The sequence below is a fragment of the Nannobrachium achirus genome (assembly GCF_963921795.1).
Source record: "Nannobrachium achirus genome assembly, chromosome: 16".
In the NCBI taxonomy this organism is placed as follows: domain Eukaryota; kingdom Metazoa; phylum Chordata; class Actinopteri; order Myctophiformes; family Myctophidae; genus Nannobrachium; species Nannobrachium achirus.
In genome coordinates, this window is record NC_137823.1 from 57,150,191 (window position 1) to 57,168,583 (window position 18,393).

General features: G+C 44.6%; 2 protein-coding genes across 2 annotated transcripts in view; one reads left to right on the plus strand and one right to left on the minus strand.

Moving 5' to 3' along the window:
- Positions 1-17,754, minus strand: part of ncoa1 (nuclear receptor coactivator 1) — a gene marked incomplete at its 3' end in the record, with an annotated part of 40,965 nt that extends 23,211 nt beyond the window's left edge. Inside the window, exons 1-6 of the mRNA XM_080744266.1 lie at positions 17,661-17,754; positions 10,427-10,606; positions 6,539-6,637; positions 4,956-5,096; positions 3,311-3,458; positions 837-1,878 (exon numbers count right to left, since the gene is read on the minus strand). Of these exons, the coding sequence (XP_080600392.1) occupies positions 837-1,878; positions 3,311-3,458; positions 4,956-5,096; positions 6,539-6,637; positions 10,427-10,606; positions 17,661-17,739 (1,689 nt within the window). The 5' untranslated portion in view covers positions 17,740-17,754. The remainder of the gene's footprint in view (positions 1-836; positions 1,879-3,310; positions 3,459-4,955; positions 5,097-6,538; positions 6,638-10,426; positions 10,607-17,660) is intronic.
- Positions 13,859-15,484, plus strand: LOC308300431 (eukaryotic translation initiation factor 3 subunit D-like; the record flags this gene model as incomplete). Its single annotated transcript, XM_080744267.1, has 1 exon — positions 13,859-15,484. The coding sequence occupies one exon, from the start codon at positions 13,859-13,861 to the stop codon at positions 15,482-15,484; it is 1,626 nt and encodes a 541-aa protein (XP_080600393.1).
- Positions 17,755-18,393: the final 639 nt, after the last annotated feature.

Here is an 18,393-nt window from a genome sequence, read left to right on the forward strand (position 1 = left end):
AAAAAAAGAAGCGGATGGATTTAAAAAAAAACTTGTCCAACAGTGGATCTTGTCCACGCACCAAGGCCCGCCCCCACTTGATCATGATTGGAGGAAGGCCCCCGCCTGTCACCTGTCCTACATGAAAACTGAAACTTAAGTGAAATTACTTACCCTACCTTTAAATTGTGGTTAACAAAAAAGAGAAAGAATGACACTTTTGACGGAAATCTCCAACACTATGTCAAGTTAAGGGGACAGTTAATGACTGTATGTAACCAAATAGGCTGAACAGACATGAGAAAGATTGATTAGGTGAGAGGTTCTAGATGTCGGCTTCGATATGTTTTGGTTAATTGCCCTACAGTACTTCATGCCATCAAATGTACGTCTAATGACTGACTGAATAAGCCACCCCAGAAAGAGCATAACTTAGGACTTATCATCAATCACACAAAACAAGTCTAGCGGCAAATTTAACCCATTTAGAACGGGTACACATTATTGTGTATCATTATTTTATGCTTTAACTATTGAAAAATAGCAGATACACAAGCTCACAGCGCGGCACCGAGTGCCGCCCTGTGTGCTTGTAGATCTGCTATTTTTGAAAAATCGGACACCCATCTCAAAATATCTAGTTCCAGGGACCCCCAGAAGCAAAATTTTAGCTACAAACGTTCGCTTTGAAAATACATATATTCAAAGATTTGCACACATTTTCACAACTTTTTCAAAAATAGCTGATCTACAAGCTCACAGCGGCACTCAGTGCCGCGCTGTGAGCTTGTATATCTGCTATTTTTCACTGGTTTAAAGCATTCAATAATTCTAACCCTAAATTAATTTAAGCTCACTTTTTCGTCTGTGTCCAGGAGGAAGCGAAGGAGCTGGTGGTCCTGCGGTTCTCTGGAGCCGGCCTTGGGGGGTCCCGTGGTGGCCGGGCTGGCCGGAGGCTCCTTCTTGATCTCCAGGTCCTTGGTGCTGCAGAGCCCGTCCTCCGTGGGGCCAGCGGAGGAGGAGGAGGAGGAGTCGTTGGGGCTGCTGTCCTGGAGCAGCCGATGGAGGATCTTGTGTCGCTCCGTCAGGGTGCTGTGGGAGGCGGGGCACTGGGGGGGAGGAGGGGGAGGAGCCGGGGGAGTGGGTTGTGGGCGGGGCGACGGCGTGGAGGAGGAGCTGTGGTTGTTGTTTGGGTCTTGGCCCCCGGCGGTCCCGTTGTTGTCCAGGAGCTGGTCTAGCCGGGAGTTGCTGCCCGGTTGTGACATCTTCACCACGTCCTCCCCTCCTCCTCCTCCTCCGCCCTCCCCTCCCCCTCCCTCCGGGGGTTTGGCTGGTGGAGGGCGAGCGGGGGAGCTGCTGGGCGTGCTGGTTTGTCTCTGAGGAACAGGGGAGGGCAGGGAGAAGGACCCGGCCGTCCCGCCGCCGCCGCTCCCGTCCCCGCCGGACTGCTGTCTACTGAGGCTGCCTCCTCCGCCCGCGGGGGAGTGGAGGCCGGGCGTAGTAGGCGTGGAGGGAGAGAAGGGGTTCCCTGGAATGCGCGGGCTGCTGCCCCCCCCCAGCCCGGGGCTAGCCCGCGGCAGCCGGGGCGGCACGAAGGAGGTAGGGGTGGTTGCTGTCGTTGCGAGCGGGCTGCTGCCCAGAGGGGAGGGGCTGTTGTTGTTGTTGTTGACCTGCTGGGGGCACATGCGATTGGGCGTCAGGTAGCCGGCGGGCGTCGCCGCCGCCGGGCCGTGTCCGTGGGAGGAGCCGTTGCCGTTGTTGAGGTGGTGGTGGCCCGCCGAGGCGTCGGTGCCGCCGGGAGGGAGGGACGGGGATCGGGAGGCGGCCGGGGCTGAGTTGGCCGGGGTCAGTGGAAGGCTGGGGTTAGCGTTTTCCTGAGAGCTAGCAGTGTTGTGTTCCCTGGAAGGACAGGAGGATGGATCATGATGGAAATGACAAATACAAAGACTCGATCTAGACAACAAATGTTGTGGCTTTCTTGGGGAAGAAAGGATTAGTGTTGATAAGACCAGTATGCCATAAATATTGAAGTGCCGTTCACTTAACAAATGTTTACCGACCTACAGTAGCTTATTCCCAAGAAAAGGCGTTCAACAAAAACAACGTTACTGCTCTGGGAAAATGTAGAAAGTCAAATTTAGATTATGTATACCAGTAAGACTGCGTTACCAGTAAGACTGCGTTATCGGGAGATAAGCGACCGTCAGGTCAGCAGTGTCCAAAAATGTGTTTGAAAAAATCGGCCAGATGGTGGCGCTAAATGGGACAGATCCATGTTGACGACTCTAGACATACTGTGTACCGCTTTGCGTGATTTTAGGGCAAAATCTAAATTACTTCACATAAATACTGCAGGGGGGGTATTGAATACCAATAATTGAAATGGAAATTGAAACCGTGTGCAGTGAGTATCTTGTAGGGCATTCACAAATAGTGATTTTTAGTATTCTAATTATTCGACCTCAAAGTATTCGAATAGTCGAATATTCGACAGGACTGGCCAAACTGTCAAATATTAAGTAAGCAACAGGCGAACATTGTGAAAATAACAGATCTACATGCTCACAACGCCTTGCGTTGCGAGTAAGGATGTTGATGTCGATTTTCACAATATGTATCTGTGGAACCGAGTCACATTAAATGTAATACCTACAATTCCAAGTGCTTGTCAGGGTGGGGGTCCCCAGTTTAAATATGTTTATTTTGGGTGTCACAGCCTAAAAAGGTTTGAGAACCCCTGGTATAGAGCATTAACAAATTCATCCACCAGGGGCATTGACAAAAAAAAAAAAAAGCGAATATTCGACTTCGGTGAACAACATCGAATAGTGACTTTGATATTTGAAAACGTGGTGAATGCCCTAGTATGTTGGGATGTGTTTTTTCCAGTGTTATCCACGAAGCGCCGTGCAGTGTGTGTTCTCTCTAACCTGACTTTCGCCAGATGGTGGCAGCATTGCGTATATAACGCTCTGCTTTTACCATCTGGGCTTGCTCGGCCAGAGTTGATAACACTCGTAAAGTCCCGGGCCGGACCAATCAGCGGCAGCTATGGGCGGGCTCTGAGCGGCTCTGAGCCAATAGAGTCTGATTGCAGACCACGTGGAAACCCAGGAGGCGGATTCTGGGTGCAACGTCATGCAGACAGGTCAATATGAGTGGTTGGAGTTGGCACTCCCAGACTGTGATAGAAACGGCCACATCCAATCACCTGCTACAGAAATTGGCCCGCCCCTTACATCGAGTCTGCCCGAGAGAGCCCAGATGTAAGGCAGAGCGTTACGCACTGCTGCAACTATCTGGCGAAAGTCAGGTTATGTTCTCTCAGTACCTGTCAATAGTGTGGATGCCCATGATGAAGGGCTGTACGTCGGGGTTGGGGGGGCAGCAGAACTTGCAGCGCGTCTGAGCGCTGAGCGGCGTGCCGTCACTTAACGTGAAGCGGTACAGAGGACTGATGGCCGTGCCGTGAGTCATCACTGGTGAGGGGAGAGAGAGAGACACACACACACACACACGCACACACACACGCACACACACACACACACACACACACACACACACACGCGCACACGCACACGCACACACACACACACACACAGATTTATTTTCTTTTTTCTTCCTTCAAAAAATACAGCACATCCAGACAGTATACGATGACATCTTTCACAAGAAAGAGTTGATAAAAACAGAGTTGTTGTGCAGGTGAGGAAAGAAACCCTTATAAGGCCACAGGAAGACCGAAATGAAAACATGGTTCAAACTTTGTCTTTTAACAAATTTTCAAATTTTTGTAGATCTGCTATTTTTGAAAAATCGGACACCCATCTCAAAATATCTAGTTCCAGGGACCCCCAGAAGCAAAATTTGAGCTACAAACGTTCGCTTTGAAAATACATATATTCAAAGATTTGTACACATTTTCACAACTTTTTCAAAAATAGCAGATCTACAAGCTCACAGCTCAATTTCTTTCCCCAAATTAAAATGCCAAAAACAGCAGATTTAGAAGCCCACAGCAGTCTTTCTTGAGTAATGCAGTGTTACAGTTAAAGCTGTGATATTATGTCACCAATATTTACATTATGTGTATTTTTCTAGAAACGGTCTGAAAACGGGGCGGTACCGTATTGATTGCGTAGTAGTGAACGTATACTTCGTGCTATGGGGCTGCGCATGTAGAAAATAGCCAATTTACAAGCTTGCAACACGTCACGTCTGCGACGCGTTGTGAATGAAGTAGCTCTGCTATTTTCTATCAATACACACACACACACACACGCTTTGTGATTGTATGAGTGGTTAAAATCTTTGTTATCAGAATTTGCATCTTCACTGCGGTTAGCTTTGTGACGCAGATTCAGAATATGACTCATCCCACAACAACAGATAACCTGACCCTTTTAGTACAGTAAATGCAATAAATTAATTTGATTGGCTAATATGATTGATGATCTTACGTTGTGAATATGCTCAACTTTACATCATCCATCATATTAGCTAATCAGATTTACCCCTTTTTTTTTGCATATCATGACCCGTTTAAAATGTGATGAGTTCTGGCCTTGACAAGAACCAAGAGAAACCTACCGTCCCCATTCTGAGGCAACCTGTTGTGAGCTTGTGGATCGACTATCTTCAGCAAAGAGATTTGGGAGTAAAGGGAAAAAAGGAGTGGGCCTAGTATAAATGGTTGCCCCCAGAAGCAAAATTTGAGTTACAAATGTTCGCTTACAAAATACATATATTCAAAGATTTGCACACATTTTCACAACTTTTCAAAAATAGCGCATCTACAAGCTCGCAGCACGGCACTCGGCCGCGCTGACAGCTTGTATATCTGCTATTTTTCAATAGCTAAAGTATAAAATAATTAAGGCCCCTCCCTCCACCTTGGGCCCTAGTAACTCAGTCCCACTTTCCCCCCCTTGTGACGCCCCTGGTGGCATTATCCCCCCCCCCTCCCCCCTCATTACCCTCATGCAGCAGCTTCTTGGCATGTGAAGGTTCTTTGCCCTGCGGCTGGAAGAAAGCATAGATGCACTTCCTGACCAGATCCTCCCAACCGGGGCGACCCGTCGCTCGCAGAGCACTGGTCTCTATGGAGATGATCTTCCCTGGAGGGCAGAAACGTCAACGTATTACAGGAGGGTCAATAACCATCATGTTAGCATTGTAACATCTCTGTATCCACCAGGCACTTCATAAAACAGACAATTACTGTACTTACCGTACCATTAGGCCATAGAAATGGCACCAATAAACACCATGTGTAACAAAGAAATGTATTAAAACAACTTTCCACCAAAAATCATCATTATCAACAATTGGGCTTGCAAGGCTGGTGTCATAACCTGACTTTCGTCAGATGGTGGCAGTAGTGCGCTACCGCTCTACTTTACCATCTGAGCTCTCTCGGTGGGAGTTGATAACACTCGTAAAGCCCCGGGCCGGACCAATCAGCGGCAGCTACGGGCGGGCTCTGAGCGGCTCTGAGCCAATAGAGTCTGATTGCAGACCACGTGGATGCAGACAGGCCAATATGAGTGGTTGGAGTTGGCACTCCCAGACTTTGATAGAGAGATGGCCACATCCAATCACCTGCTAAAGAAATTCAAAAAATGGCCCGCCCCTTACATCGAGTCTGCCCGAGAGAGCCCAGATGTAAGGCAGAGCGTTACGCACTGCTGCAACTATCTGGCGCAGTCAGGTTACTGGTGTCAGACTCCCCCGGCAGCCATGTTGGGAGGACCGGGGGATATATACTAGCTATAGTAGCAGGGCTTGACATTAACCTTTTGAGGCAAAGTGTCCTCTGGACAAGTACATTTCCCATTCACTTGTCCAGGCACACAAGTCACTTGTTAATTTGCCATTTCAGTCTTTTTTTATTTGTATACTTTATACCCTGCTACTACAGCTAGTATGTATCCTCCGGTCCTCCCAACATGGCTGCCGGGGGAGGGGCAGCCCAGTGTGACACCAGCTTTGCAAGCCCAATTGTATTTATAATAATCCGAATTACAATATTAACTAATATTCCCTGCGAACCCAAAATATGCATGTGCGCTAACACTGCCAGGAATATCATGACTTTTTCAGTTCTACATTACAGCATTAAACAGGCTTTGAATGGCTAGAGGCTGTGTTGGATTTAATATACCACTAGAGAGCGCCAACGATAAGCTTTTCAGGGTTTGATCTGATAACAGGCCTATAATAGGCCTGCTGCATCTGTTTACATGGGCCCGGGAGCTAACGTTAGCGTGTAACAGCGTGGGACCCTGAGCACCACACGCCACACATCGACTATCGCCTGGGACATGCATACCCGCCACAGACACTTCAAACCGGATCAAAATCCGACGTACTGAAGCTGCGTTATGGATGGTAGTGTGTATTGAGGCTAACGGCCAGAATAGGCCATTTTACACAGAGGAGGCCTGAACAACCGGTGACGTCATGATCGTATCCTTACTTTTCCCGGTCACTCGTTACAACTTGTGCTCATAGGGATGTAGTGTGTGTGTGTGTGTGTGTGTGTGTGTGTGTGTGTTACCTGTGGGGTCCTGCTTGGTGATGAAGGACTCTGTGCTGACAGGCAGCGGCTGAGGGCGGGGCATCCGGCAGGCGATACAAATCAGACAGCTCTGGAGGTCTTCACACACACACACACACACACACACACACACACACACACACACACACACACACACACACACACACACACACACACACACACACACACACACACACACACACACACACACACACACACACACACACACACACAGGGACTGTCAGAGTGTGTGTGTTTGTGTGTGTGTGTGTGTGTGTGTGTGTGTGTGTGTGTGTGTGTGTGTGTGTGTGTGTGTGTGTGTGTCTGCGTGTCTGTGTGTGTGTTTGCTGCCATAGTAAAGCAGCGATCAGGTTATGTGTATCTCTGAAAATTGCACTTATGATGCAACGCATTGTGAAATTGTAGATCGTCTGTTTTTGGTATGTGACACCATCGATTGATTAAGTCAATTATAAATCAGGCTTTACACCCCAGGTAGGCGATGTACTGTACAAATATCTACTGTATTTCATTATGTGAGACCGATATCGTAACGTCTTTGTTACTTAAATGCTGCATTACAGTGAAGTGATATTTTCAGAACTCCTTAGACCACTCTCATAAATATCTTCTGAAATTACCAATTAGCCATCCCCACAATTTATTATTGATATGGAGTTATTCTGTCAAAAGTATATTGATTTTAACACAGTCAGCCCCAACCTCAGGTCACAGTGAGCACACTCTGGTTATGAGCACTGAAGGATTTATTCAGCCCCTACTCATTAAATAATTGCATGGGTTTCTGTCAAAGTCTAATGAAATTAATCCCTCCCTGCACTTCAGACCACAGTTGGCTTTGTGCTGTACTTGGACCGCTTTTTTCCATCTGCACCAAATTCTCTTTGAGAAAAATCTTTGTGACGGGTTGTGAGCTTGTAGATCTGTTATTGTGGTTCCCCTCAGAATATCGATGCAGGGGTTCAAGTGGTTAAATCACATTCTAAGCCCAAGGCATCTTTAAAGTCAATAATCCATAGATGGATTTGTCTCAGTCAACCTCTGTGTCGAGCTCGTGGACGCATTACAACTAGAACTACCAGCGGTGAAATCTGCCGATACCGATATTCCCGATCACAGCGTCAAATCCATAAATTATTATTTTTATTGTGTTACTGTAGCAGCATTTATATATTTAATGATTCTTCTTACAAAACATTAACATTGTATATTAAGTATAAACATTAGTAGATTGCAGGCTGAGCTAGCTTGTAGATCGGCAAAGCCGATACCGATCAAAGCCAATAGAGGCATTATCGGCAGATCGTGATCACTCACCGATCAATCATCACATCTCTAATTTTCAAGAACCTTCTTCAAAATTCTAGCCCACTCCCGACTTCACATAATTTGAATTAAAAAAATCCAAACGCTGTTACTAACATTTTTGATCGTATCAAGAGATGTTTGAAGTAATTAGACTTGGGTCAAGGCGGTACAGAAATCAGACACTTTTGACATGACTGGTCTGAATATCATCGTGCCTAAAGTGAATGAGAGGAATATGAGAGAGTGGCATGTGTATGTGGACAGTCTATATTAATACCATCTCCTTCCTCCTGTGTATGTGTATGTGCATGTGCATGTGTGTGTGCATGTGCATGCGTATGTGTATGTGTATGTGTGTGCATTCTGTGGACAGTCTATATTAATACCATCTCCCTCCTCATGTGTATGTGTATGTGGACAGTCTGTATTAATACCATCTCCCTCCTCCTGTGTATGTGTATGTGGACAGTCTATATTAATACCATCTCCCTCCTCCTGTATATGTGGACAGTCTATATTAATACCATCTCCTTCCTCCTGTGTATATGTATGTGTATGTGTATGTGCATGTGTATGTGTATGTGGACAGTCTGTATTAATACCATCTCCCTCCTCCTGTATATGTGGACAGTCTGTATTAATACCATCTCCCTCCTCCTGTGTATGTGTATGTGGACAGTCTATATTAATACCATCCCCCTCCTCCTGTGTATGTGGACAGTCTGTATTAATACCATCTCCCTCCTCCTGTGTATGTGTATGTGGACAGTCTGTATTAATACCATCTCCCTCCTCCTGTGTATGTGGACAGTCTATATTAATACCATCTCCCTCCTCCTGTATATGTGTATGTGGACAGTCTATATTAATACCATCCCCCTCCTCCTGTGTATGTGTATGTGGACAGTCTATATTAATACCATCCCCCTCCTCCTGTGTATGTGTATGTGGACAGTCTATATTAATACCATCCCCCTCCTCCTGTGTATGTGTATGTGGACAGTCTATATTAATACCATCTCCCTCCTCCTGTGTATGTGTATGTGGACAGTCTATATTAATACCATCTCCCTCCTCCTGTATATGTGTATGTGGACAGTCTATATTAATACCATCTCCCTCCTCCTGTGTATGTGTATGTGGACAGTCTATATTAATACCATCTCCCTCCTCCTGTGTATGTGTATGTGGACAGTCTATATTAATACCATCTCCCTCCTCCTGTGTATGTGTATGTGGACAGTCTATATTAATACCATCTCCCTCCTCCTGTGTATGTGGACAGTCTATATTAATACCATCTCCCTCCTCCTTTGTATGTGGACAGTCTATGTTAATACCATCTCCCTCCTCCTGTGTGTGTGTATGTGGACAGTCTATATTAATACCATCTCCCTCCTCCTGTGTGTGTGTATGTGGACAGTCTATATTAATACCATCCCCCTCCTCCTGTGTGTGTATGTGGACAGTCTATATTAATACCATCTCCCTCCTCCTGTGTATGTGTATGTGGACAGTCTATATTAATACCATCTCCCTCCTCCTGTGTATGTGTATGTGGACAGTCTATATTAATACCATCTCCCTCCTCCTGTGTATGTGTATGTGGACAGTCTATATTAATACCATCTCCCTCCTCCTGTGTATGTGGACAGTCTATATTAATACCATCCCCCTCCTCCTGTGTATGTGGACAGTCTATATTAATACCATCCCCCTCCTCCTGTGTATGTGTATGTGGACAGTCTATATTAATACCATCTCCCTCCTCCTGTGTATGTGTATGTGGACAGTCTATATTAATACCATCTCCCTCCTCCTGTATATGTGTATGTGGACAGTCTATATTAATACCATCTCCCTCCTCCAGTGTATGTGTATGTGGACAGTCTATATTAATACCATCTCCTTCCTCCTGTGTATGTGTATGTGTATGTGCATGTGTATGTGTATGTGGACAGTCTATATTACTACCATCTCCCTCCTCCTGTGTATGTGTATGTGTATGTGCATGTGTATGTGTATGTGTATGTGGACAGTCTATATTAACTCTTTCAAAGCCACAGAGGTAGATTGACAAGAATTATTAATTAGGCAGCCAAGCCACAGACGAAGGTTGACGAGAATAGGCTATTTTTGTTATAAAACAACTCAAAATACATATTTTTTGCCGATTTAACAAACAAGGGTTTCATACGAAACACTGCCTCCCTCCAGTGGCAGATCATGAGACTGAATGAAAACGAGGAAGTGCACGGTCCATTCTGGGTCTGCGTTGTTGTGATTCTAGGTTAGAATGCATTATTCATAAAAACACACTTTCCTCCTCACCCGTAAGTCGGATTTTCAGCACATGCACGGAGTGCGTGCGTGGAGCGCCCAACGCAAAAGTAGGTATTTGCTCATTTTGTTAGCATGGTTGTATGAGTGTAACTATGGTGGAATTTAGCGTCACCCACGGTACTGAAAAGAATGGACAGAACGGATAGATGTGTAAACAGCGTTTTCTTGTGGTCGTAAAAAAACACTGAAATGGGCTGGCATTGAAAAAGTTAATACCATCTCCCTCCTCCTGCAGTGCCCGCGGCTGGGAGATGGTGAAACACTGCATGATCTCGTATTGCTGCCTCGCCTCCTGGTTCTCTGAGTCCATCTCGTCAGGCGGCCTCTTCAGCATGCGGCAGTTGAAGGTGTGGCTGTTCCTCCGACCGGGCTCCTGGGGCCACGGCACGCCGTTTACTGTGGACACACACACACACACACACACACACACACACACACACACACACACACACACACACACACACACACACACACACACACACACACACACACACACACACACACACACACACACACACACACACACACACACACACACACACAGGGGCGTCACAAGGGAGGGGGGGGGGAAGTGGGACAGAGGGGCCTTCATTATTTTATACTTTAGCTATTGAAAAATAGCAGATATACAAGCTCACAGTGTGGCAACGAGTCGTGAAAAATAGTGTATTTTTTTTAAGCTAAATTTTGTAACTCAAATTTTGATTCTGGGGGGGTCCCTGGAAATAAATACTCGGTGCCCCGCTGTTAGCTTGTATATCTTACTTACTTACTTAGTCCTCTTGCACTTCAAGGCGCGTAGAGTGTATATCTGCTATTTTTCAATATTTAAAGGTGATACACCATGCATTTAAAAAGTATTTATGTCATATCCCAAAAACGTTTTTCAAAAGGTTTGAGGCTAAATTACCACTCCTGAATAGAGAGCCTCTCATTCTTGAATGGCTCTCAGAGTATTTTCAGCTGCAGTACCACCTTTGGCCGTTTATGACATCACAAACGGCAGCAAATCTGGATAGCCTGTTTTGAGAACCCGTGGGATGCTTTTAACCTCCACCTTCCCAAAACCAGAGAAAGACACAACGGTCAGAAATGGGACTTTGTGAGGATAGAAGGTGCTAGTGGGACCCCAAAAAAAGGTTTTAAAATAGGAAAAGTGAATTTTCATGGTGTATCACCTTTAAGTAAGTACAGTAGATATATGTCAATCGAAGCCCAGCGCCCCCAAATCATGCTACAACATACAGTAAGCCTCTAGGAATTTGATTCTGGTGCTGCAGATCTGGAGATGTTCACGAGTTCAAGTGAAGAGGGTTGTGCGTTAACAGTTAATTAAGTTTGCATGGCCTTAGTGACGAATCTAGAGTTATAAGGTCAGTGCTTTTACAGCATCTCTCCAGCATTAACCCAGGGGGGATTACAGACAGGGTTTGGGTAAACTAATTGGACAGCTCAGACAACGCTCAGCCATATTGTTCTGCTGCTCTTCCTCCTCGCATCTTCTGTCCTCGTACGACCTTTTCTGCTCCCGATGCTTCCTCGCTACTTTCCTCACAGCAGCGAATTAACACACATTGTTTCTCAATGTGTGGTCCGGAAACCACCAGGGGTCCAAATAGAACCCTTGCGGGTCTGTAAACTCTCAAGAGTGTACACATCCGGAACCAAATGGGTCCATTTGTACACTCTCAGAGTTAAATTAAGCCATTTAGGCCTAGAATTATCGAATGCTTTAATTATTGAAAAATAGCAGATATACAAGCTCACAGCTTGTAGATATGTTATTTTTGAAAAAGTCGTGAAAATGTGTGCAAATCTTTGAATATATGTGTTTTTAAAGCAAACGTTTGTGACTAACATTTTGCTTCTGGGTGGTCCGTCCCTAGAGGTAAATATTTTGAGATTGGGGGGTCTGTGACCAAATACTTCTAGGGGTCCTTGACAAGAAAGAGTTTGAGAACCACTGAAATAGACACATGTATTTCTTTTTAGGATTCAGAAGACACTTATAGAATCGGTTCAAAATATTCAAAGACTTGCACAAATTTTCACAAGTTTTCAAAAATAGCAGATCTACAAGCTTGCAGCACGGCACTCGGGTGCCGCACTGTGAGCTTGTAGATCTGCTATTTTTTAATAGTTAATATGCAATAATGCATACCCAATCTAAATGGCTGAACTCATGGAAAAGTGTCCTAGTGGCGTTGTATCAATACACTTTGTTTGGGAATGGCATACCGGTGGTATTACTACTCATACTAAATATGGAACTATCAAAGCTATATTTGTGTTCACATCGTTCAATAAAACACATCCATCACACCGGAGGAATACGATATTGTTGCCCTGCCCTGCAACACAGTAAAAAAACAGAAGTTTGTATTACAGATAGAAGCAAATGGATTTGGTTCCATTTAGTCCATGGGCCATACAAGTTGTCGGTATCAAAAAGGTGGCAAAGGTTACCATGCATTTTATAAAAGCTCTATATCTGTAGATTATATTTTGGTATGATAACCCTTTCTTAGACACAGCTAAATTGGTGTTATCAGCCGCTAGATTTGTTGTCCCATTAACTTTACATTACAGGGAAAAAAAGCAAAAAATTAATCTGCTTTAAGTAGCATATGAGGGGTCAAACTAGGGGGTTTTCATGATGCTGAATCCATTGCAAGCATCTGTTTTGCACAAAAAACATTCCTTGGGCTAAAAACTGTCCCACAAGACTATGGTTTAGTGATGAAAAGTGATGAGTCATCACTTTTCACACTTTTGTGGGGGCTGTTTTAGCCCCAGGAATGTTTTTGGTGCAAAACAGATGCTTGCAATGGATTCAGCATCATGAAAACCCCCTAGTTTGACCCCTCATATGCTACTTAAAGCAGATTATTTTTTAGCTTTTTTTTCCTGTAATGTAAAGTTAATGGGACACCAACTCTAGCGGCTGATAACACCAATTTAGCTGTGTCTAAGAAAGGGTTATCATACCAAAATATAATCTACAGATATAGAGCTTTTCAAAAATGCATGGTAACCTTTGCCACCTTTTTGATACCGACAACTCGTATGGCCCATGGACTAATTGTGTACTCTCTGAAGTTAGATTAACACGCAGTGTTTCACTGTGTTCTCATAAATCATCTCGACACCGTACAGTAGAGTAGAGTAGAGTACAGTACAGTAGCCCTGTCTGCTGAACGCTCCTACAGTAGTGTTATTATTATTTCTGATTATTCTATTGATTACTAATTGAGAAGCACTTGTTTTTGTATTTTATATATATATATATATATATATATATATATATATATATATATATATATATATATATATATATATATATAAACTATTAACAAATACTTGACTCATGTTAGTAAATGAGGAGTAGTTGCAACTTTAGAATAACGTCCCAATAACATATATAAAGTATTAACAAATACTTAACTCATGTTAGTAAATGAGGAGTAGTTGCAACTTTAGAATAACGTCCCGACGGAAAAATCCCAGTTGCCCTTAGCTGCCCTCAGATTTCTCATGTCATGGACCTCCAATTTTGGGGGCATGGCTGACATCATAGCAACATCACAGACTTAGGCAGCTTATAAAACCGGACCACGCAGAGTTTTTAAAGTGACACCTTGGAAGACGATGGCGAAGTTTCCTGGCATTGTGATCCAGGGCAATCCAACGGGATGGGGTCCTTGTGCAGTTCCGGAACAGTTCAAAGACATGCCCTATCAGGCCTTCAGCAAAGGAGACCGTTTGGGAAAGGTGGCTGATTGGACTGGTGCAACGTATCAAGAAAAGAGATACACAAATAAATATGTCTCTCAGTTCGGGAGTGGTTGTCAATATGCCTACTTCCACGAGGAGGAGGACAACTTCCAGTTGGTAGACACTACCAAGATGCAGAAGACCACCTACCAGAGGAATAGAATGCGGTATCCTGCAAGGAATATACGCAGGGACAACAACAAGGACCGTAGAGGCTTCCCTCACGCCAACATGCAGACTCTGTCCAGAGGTGCCAAGCAGAGTGAGAAAGATCGCATGCACCGGCAGAAGTGGAACCATAAACCGCGGCTGAAGCCCAGAGACTCTTCTGTTGAGGTGAGGAGTGACTGGGAGGTGAAGGAAGAGATGGATTTCCCCAGGCTGATGAAGATGAGATACATGGAAGTAGCTGATCCTACCGACATTGAGTGCTGCGGCACGTTGGGACACTTTGACAAGACCTTCGATCGTGTCACTACTCGCAATGAAAGGCAACTCAAAAGCATCAAGAGAGATAACTTCCACACTGTCACTACCTCAGACGATCCCGTCATCCGCAAGCTGGCTAAAACCCAGGGTAACGTGTTTGCCACCGACGCCATCTTGGCCACCTTGATGTGCTGCACGCGCTCTGTCAACTCTTGGGATATCGTTGTGCACAGGGTGGGCGACAAGCTCTTTTTCGACAAGAGAGACAACTGTGACTTTGATTTGTTGACCGTGAGCGAGACCGCTAACGAGCCACCCCAAGATGAAGGCAATTCTCTCAACTCCCCCCGTAACCTGGCTAAGGAGGCCACGTACATCAACAACAACTTCAGCCAGCAGTGTTTGCGCACGGGAGGAGAGCACTACAAGTTTCCCAACCCCAATCCTTTTGTGGAGGAAGATGCGGATAAGAGCGACGCGTCCTCCGTTGCCTACAGGTACCGCCTCTGGAAGCTGGGCGAGGACATCGACTTGGTTGTTCGCTGCGAACACGAAGCTGTGATGACCGGAGCCAGCGGCGAGGTGTCTTTTATTAACATCAAGACCCTGAACGAGTGGGACTCCAAGCACTGTAACGGAATAGACTGGCGTCAGAAGTTGGACTCCCAGAGAGGCGCAGTCCTGGCCACCGAGCTGAAGAACAACAGCTACAAACTGGCTCGCTGGACCTGCTGTGCCATACTGGCTAGATCTGACTGGCTGAAGTTGGGGTACGTGTCTCGCCACCACGCGGCAAACTGTCACAGCCACGTCATCCTGGGCACCCAGCAGTTCAAGCCCAATGACTTTGCCAGCCAGATCAACCTGAGCATGGAGAACGGCTGGGGGATCCTCCGCTGCATCATAGACATCTGCCGCAAGCTGGACGAAGGCAAGCACCTCATCCTTAAAGATCCCAACAAGCAGATGATCCGCGTGTACAGCCTGCCCGATGGCACCTTCAGCTCTGATGAGGATGAGGAAGGTGATGAGGAGGAAGGTGATGAGGAGGAGGAGGATGATGAAAATTGAGACGTGTAGATTTCTTTTGTGACCAAAGTGCATTACATTATTGCAAATCTCAAAGTGCTACAGGATTAACAGCATGGCATAAAGAATCGCACCTAAAAAAACAAAAACACTTTTTTTGCATTGCCATAGATGTGTGTGCTGTGCAGTGTTGATTAAAAATATGGCAAAAAATGTTTGTCGGCTGCGTTTTCTTCACTGACGAAAACTAAATAAAAACTAAATAAAAAGTAAGCTGTGCTGACTAAAACTAAGACTAAATATATTGACAATTTTGTCAACAAAATAAAAACTAGACTAAAACATTGGGGAGGGACTAGTGGAGAAGAGAGTCATTTTATGTTTGGTTGCTCTCAGGTGTTGCATGCTGAAAATTGCCGATCTACAAGCTCACAGGAGCTTGTAGATCGGCTATTTTCAAATCCATTTTAGTTGCTAAATCAACTGTAGATTTAGTCGCCTAAAATCGTATGATATTTAGTCGACTAAAATTAGACAGATGAACCATCTAAAGTACATGTAATTATAAATGCATGTGTCAGCAAGTCAATGTGTCCAGGGACGTGCAGAGAATGTTAGGCAGGGGCTGACATTTCTAAAAGGGCCTTTTGGTGGATATATCAAATAGCAGACCTCCAAGCTCACAACATGTTGCGTTGTGACGCATTGTGAGCTTGGAGGTCAGCTATTTTTGGTGCTTGATACCACACTGAACTGAGCATAACCATTAAGACACCTAAAGCCGAATAGCGACCTCAAGGGCGAGGTTGCACCATGTCTTGGCCATCTGGCCATTGATGTATATCGGACCAGCTACCCATATATGGAGACACCTGGTACCCATATATAGAGATCCATGTATATGGAGATATGCTGTGAGACCCCAAACACGGTCAGTTATTTGTTATGTGAAAGTCCTATGATGTCTATGACATCTGACATCATATATACAATTCATGTTATGCCCTTATATGGAGATCCCTGTCTGTAGAACCAGCCACACAGATATGGGCTGTCTTGACCATATATGGATTCTGTTAGTATGTGGCTGATGTGGCCTCCATATACTGTATAGGCATTCCCATATGAAGTCCTGTTAGATATGGGCTTATTATTGTTGACAGCAGGGATCTCCATATATGGGCATAAAAGGGATTCTGTGGAATACCCATATATGGACTTTAACATATATGGAGATCCAGGTGATGGTAGTCAGCTCCACATATTGAGAGAGACACACACACACACACACACACACACACACACACACACACACACACACACACACACACACACACACACACATACACACACACACACACACACACACACACACACACACACACACACACACACACACACACACACAGGTGGTGGAAGTGGTTTGTTTCCAAATGTGGCATCAGCGATTTCCATATATGGGCATAAAGGGATTTGGTTTCCCTGGCATCACAGGCATCTCCATATATATATATATATATATATATACACTGTGTGTATATTTATAATACACATCTACGTAAAATGTAAAAAAGCACAATTTCACATTTCCCAAAATAAAAAAAAAACAGACAAAAACAACACGTTGAAATCTATTATCTTTCTTTTTTAAATTATTATTATCAATACCTGAGACGAATAACAGTCTAAGTCCATATTATTATTATTTTTTTAGGGTTAGGGTTAGAATTTAATATAGATATTTTTTGATTTACCAGACTGTAAACCACAAACTAGTCATTTTTAATCTCTTAAATTGTTAATGGCCGGTGGTGTATGATCCGCGCTGTGATTGGCCGGTAGTGTATCATGTGGGAGATGACATCATTTTGCCGGGAAATACAGCCCCTGTCACAGCTATGTAGAAAACATATAAAGAAAAGGCTTTTGGGGCTGAAATTAACGGAGTGGGGGTTCTAAAACTTTAGCAATTTTAAGATATGTTTTATAAAAAAATTACATAGTATAACTTTAAGTAAAACAATCTAATTGAACAAAATGAGGGGGGAGTGCATTAAGAATTTAACAGATTAAAAACTTCTAGTTTGTGCTTTACAGTCTGGTAAATCAAAAAAGATATCTATGTTAAAAATGTTAAAATATGGACTTGGACTGTTTTTGGGCTCAGGTACTCATAGCTTGATTAACTGTTGCACCCATAGAACACATGTCAACTCACCCAGGCTCTTGGGCAGCAGGTTGCGTACGAACTCGTTGTGGTCGCCCACATGCAGGATGCTGTACACGCTGGAGGTCATCAGCTCCTCCTGGCCGTAGCCCAGGTAGCCTGTCACGTTCTCAGACACAAACACGATGCGACCCTCCCTGTTCACCACGAAGAAGAAGCCGTCCAGAGCCTGAGGGAGGAATGGAGGAACTGTAAAACTCTGGTTCAATGTTCACTGGCCTGACTGTGAGGACATGAGTTATGGATCACTGTGGGGTGGAAACCTTGTAGTCCAAACATTCTATACCAGGGGTCTTCAACAGGGGGTCCTCAGAGTTACTACAGGGGGTCCTCCAAATCATTGAGTGATAGAAACCTTTTTCTTCTTTAACCACTTGAACCCTAGTGTCCATATTCTGAGAACTTTAGCCAAAAATAGCAGATCTACACGCTCACAACGCCTTGCGCTGCGAGGCGTTATGAGCGTGTAGATCGGCTATTTTCGGCAATAAAAGAGGTTTGGTGAAGAGGGTAAAAAGAGCAGACTAAGTACAGAGTGAAAGGTCAAGTTTATTAAGTATTGACGGTTCAAGTGGTTAAATATCTGAAAACACAAATTGACATGAATCCAAAATACACTGACGATTGTGCTGTCAAACGATATGAACAGGTTGTGGGGGTCCCTGCTTCATCTCTCTCTCAGGTCCTTGGCCTGAAAACGTTGAAGACTCCTCATATACAACAT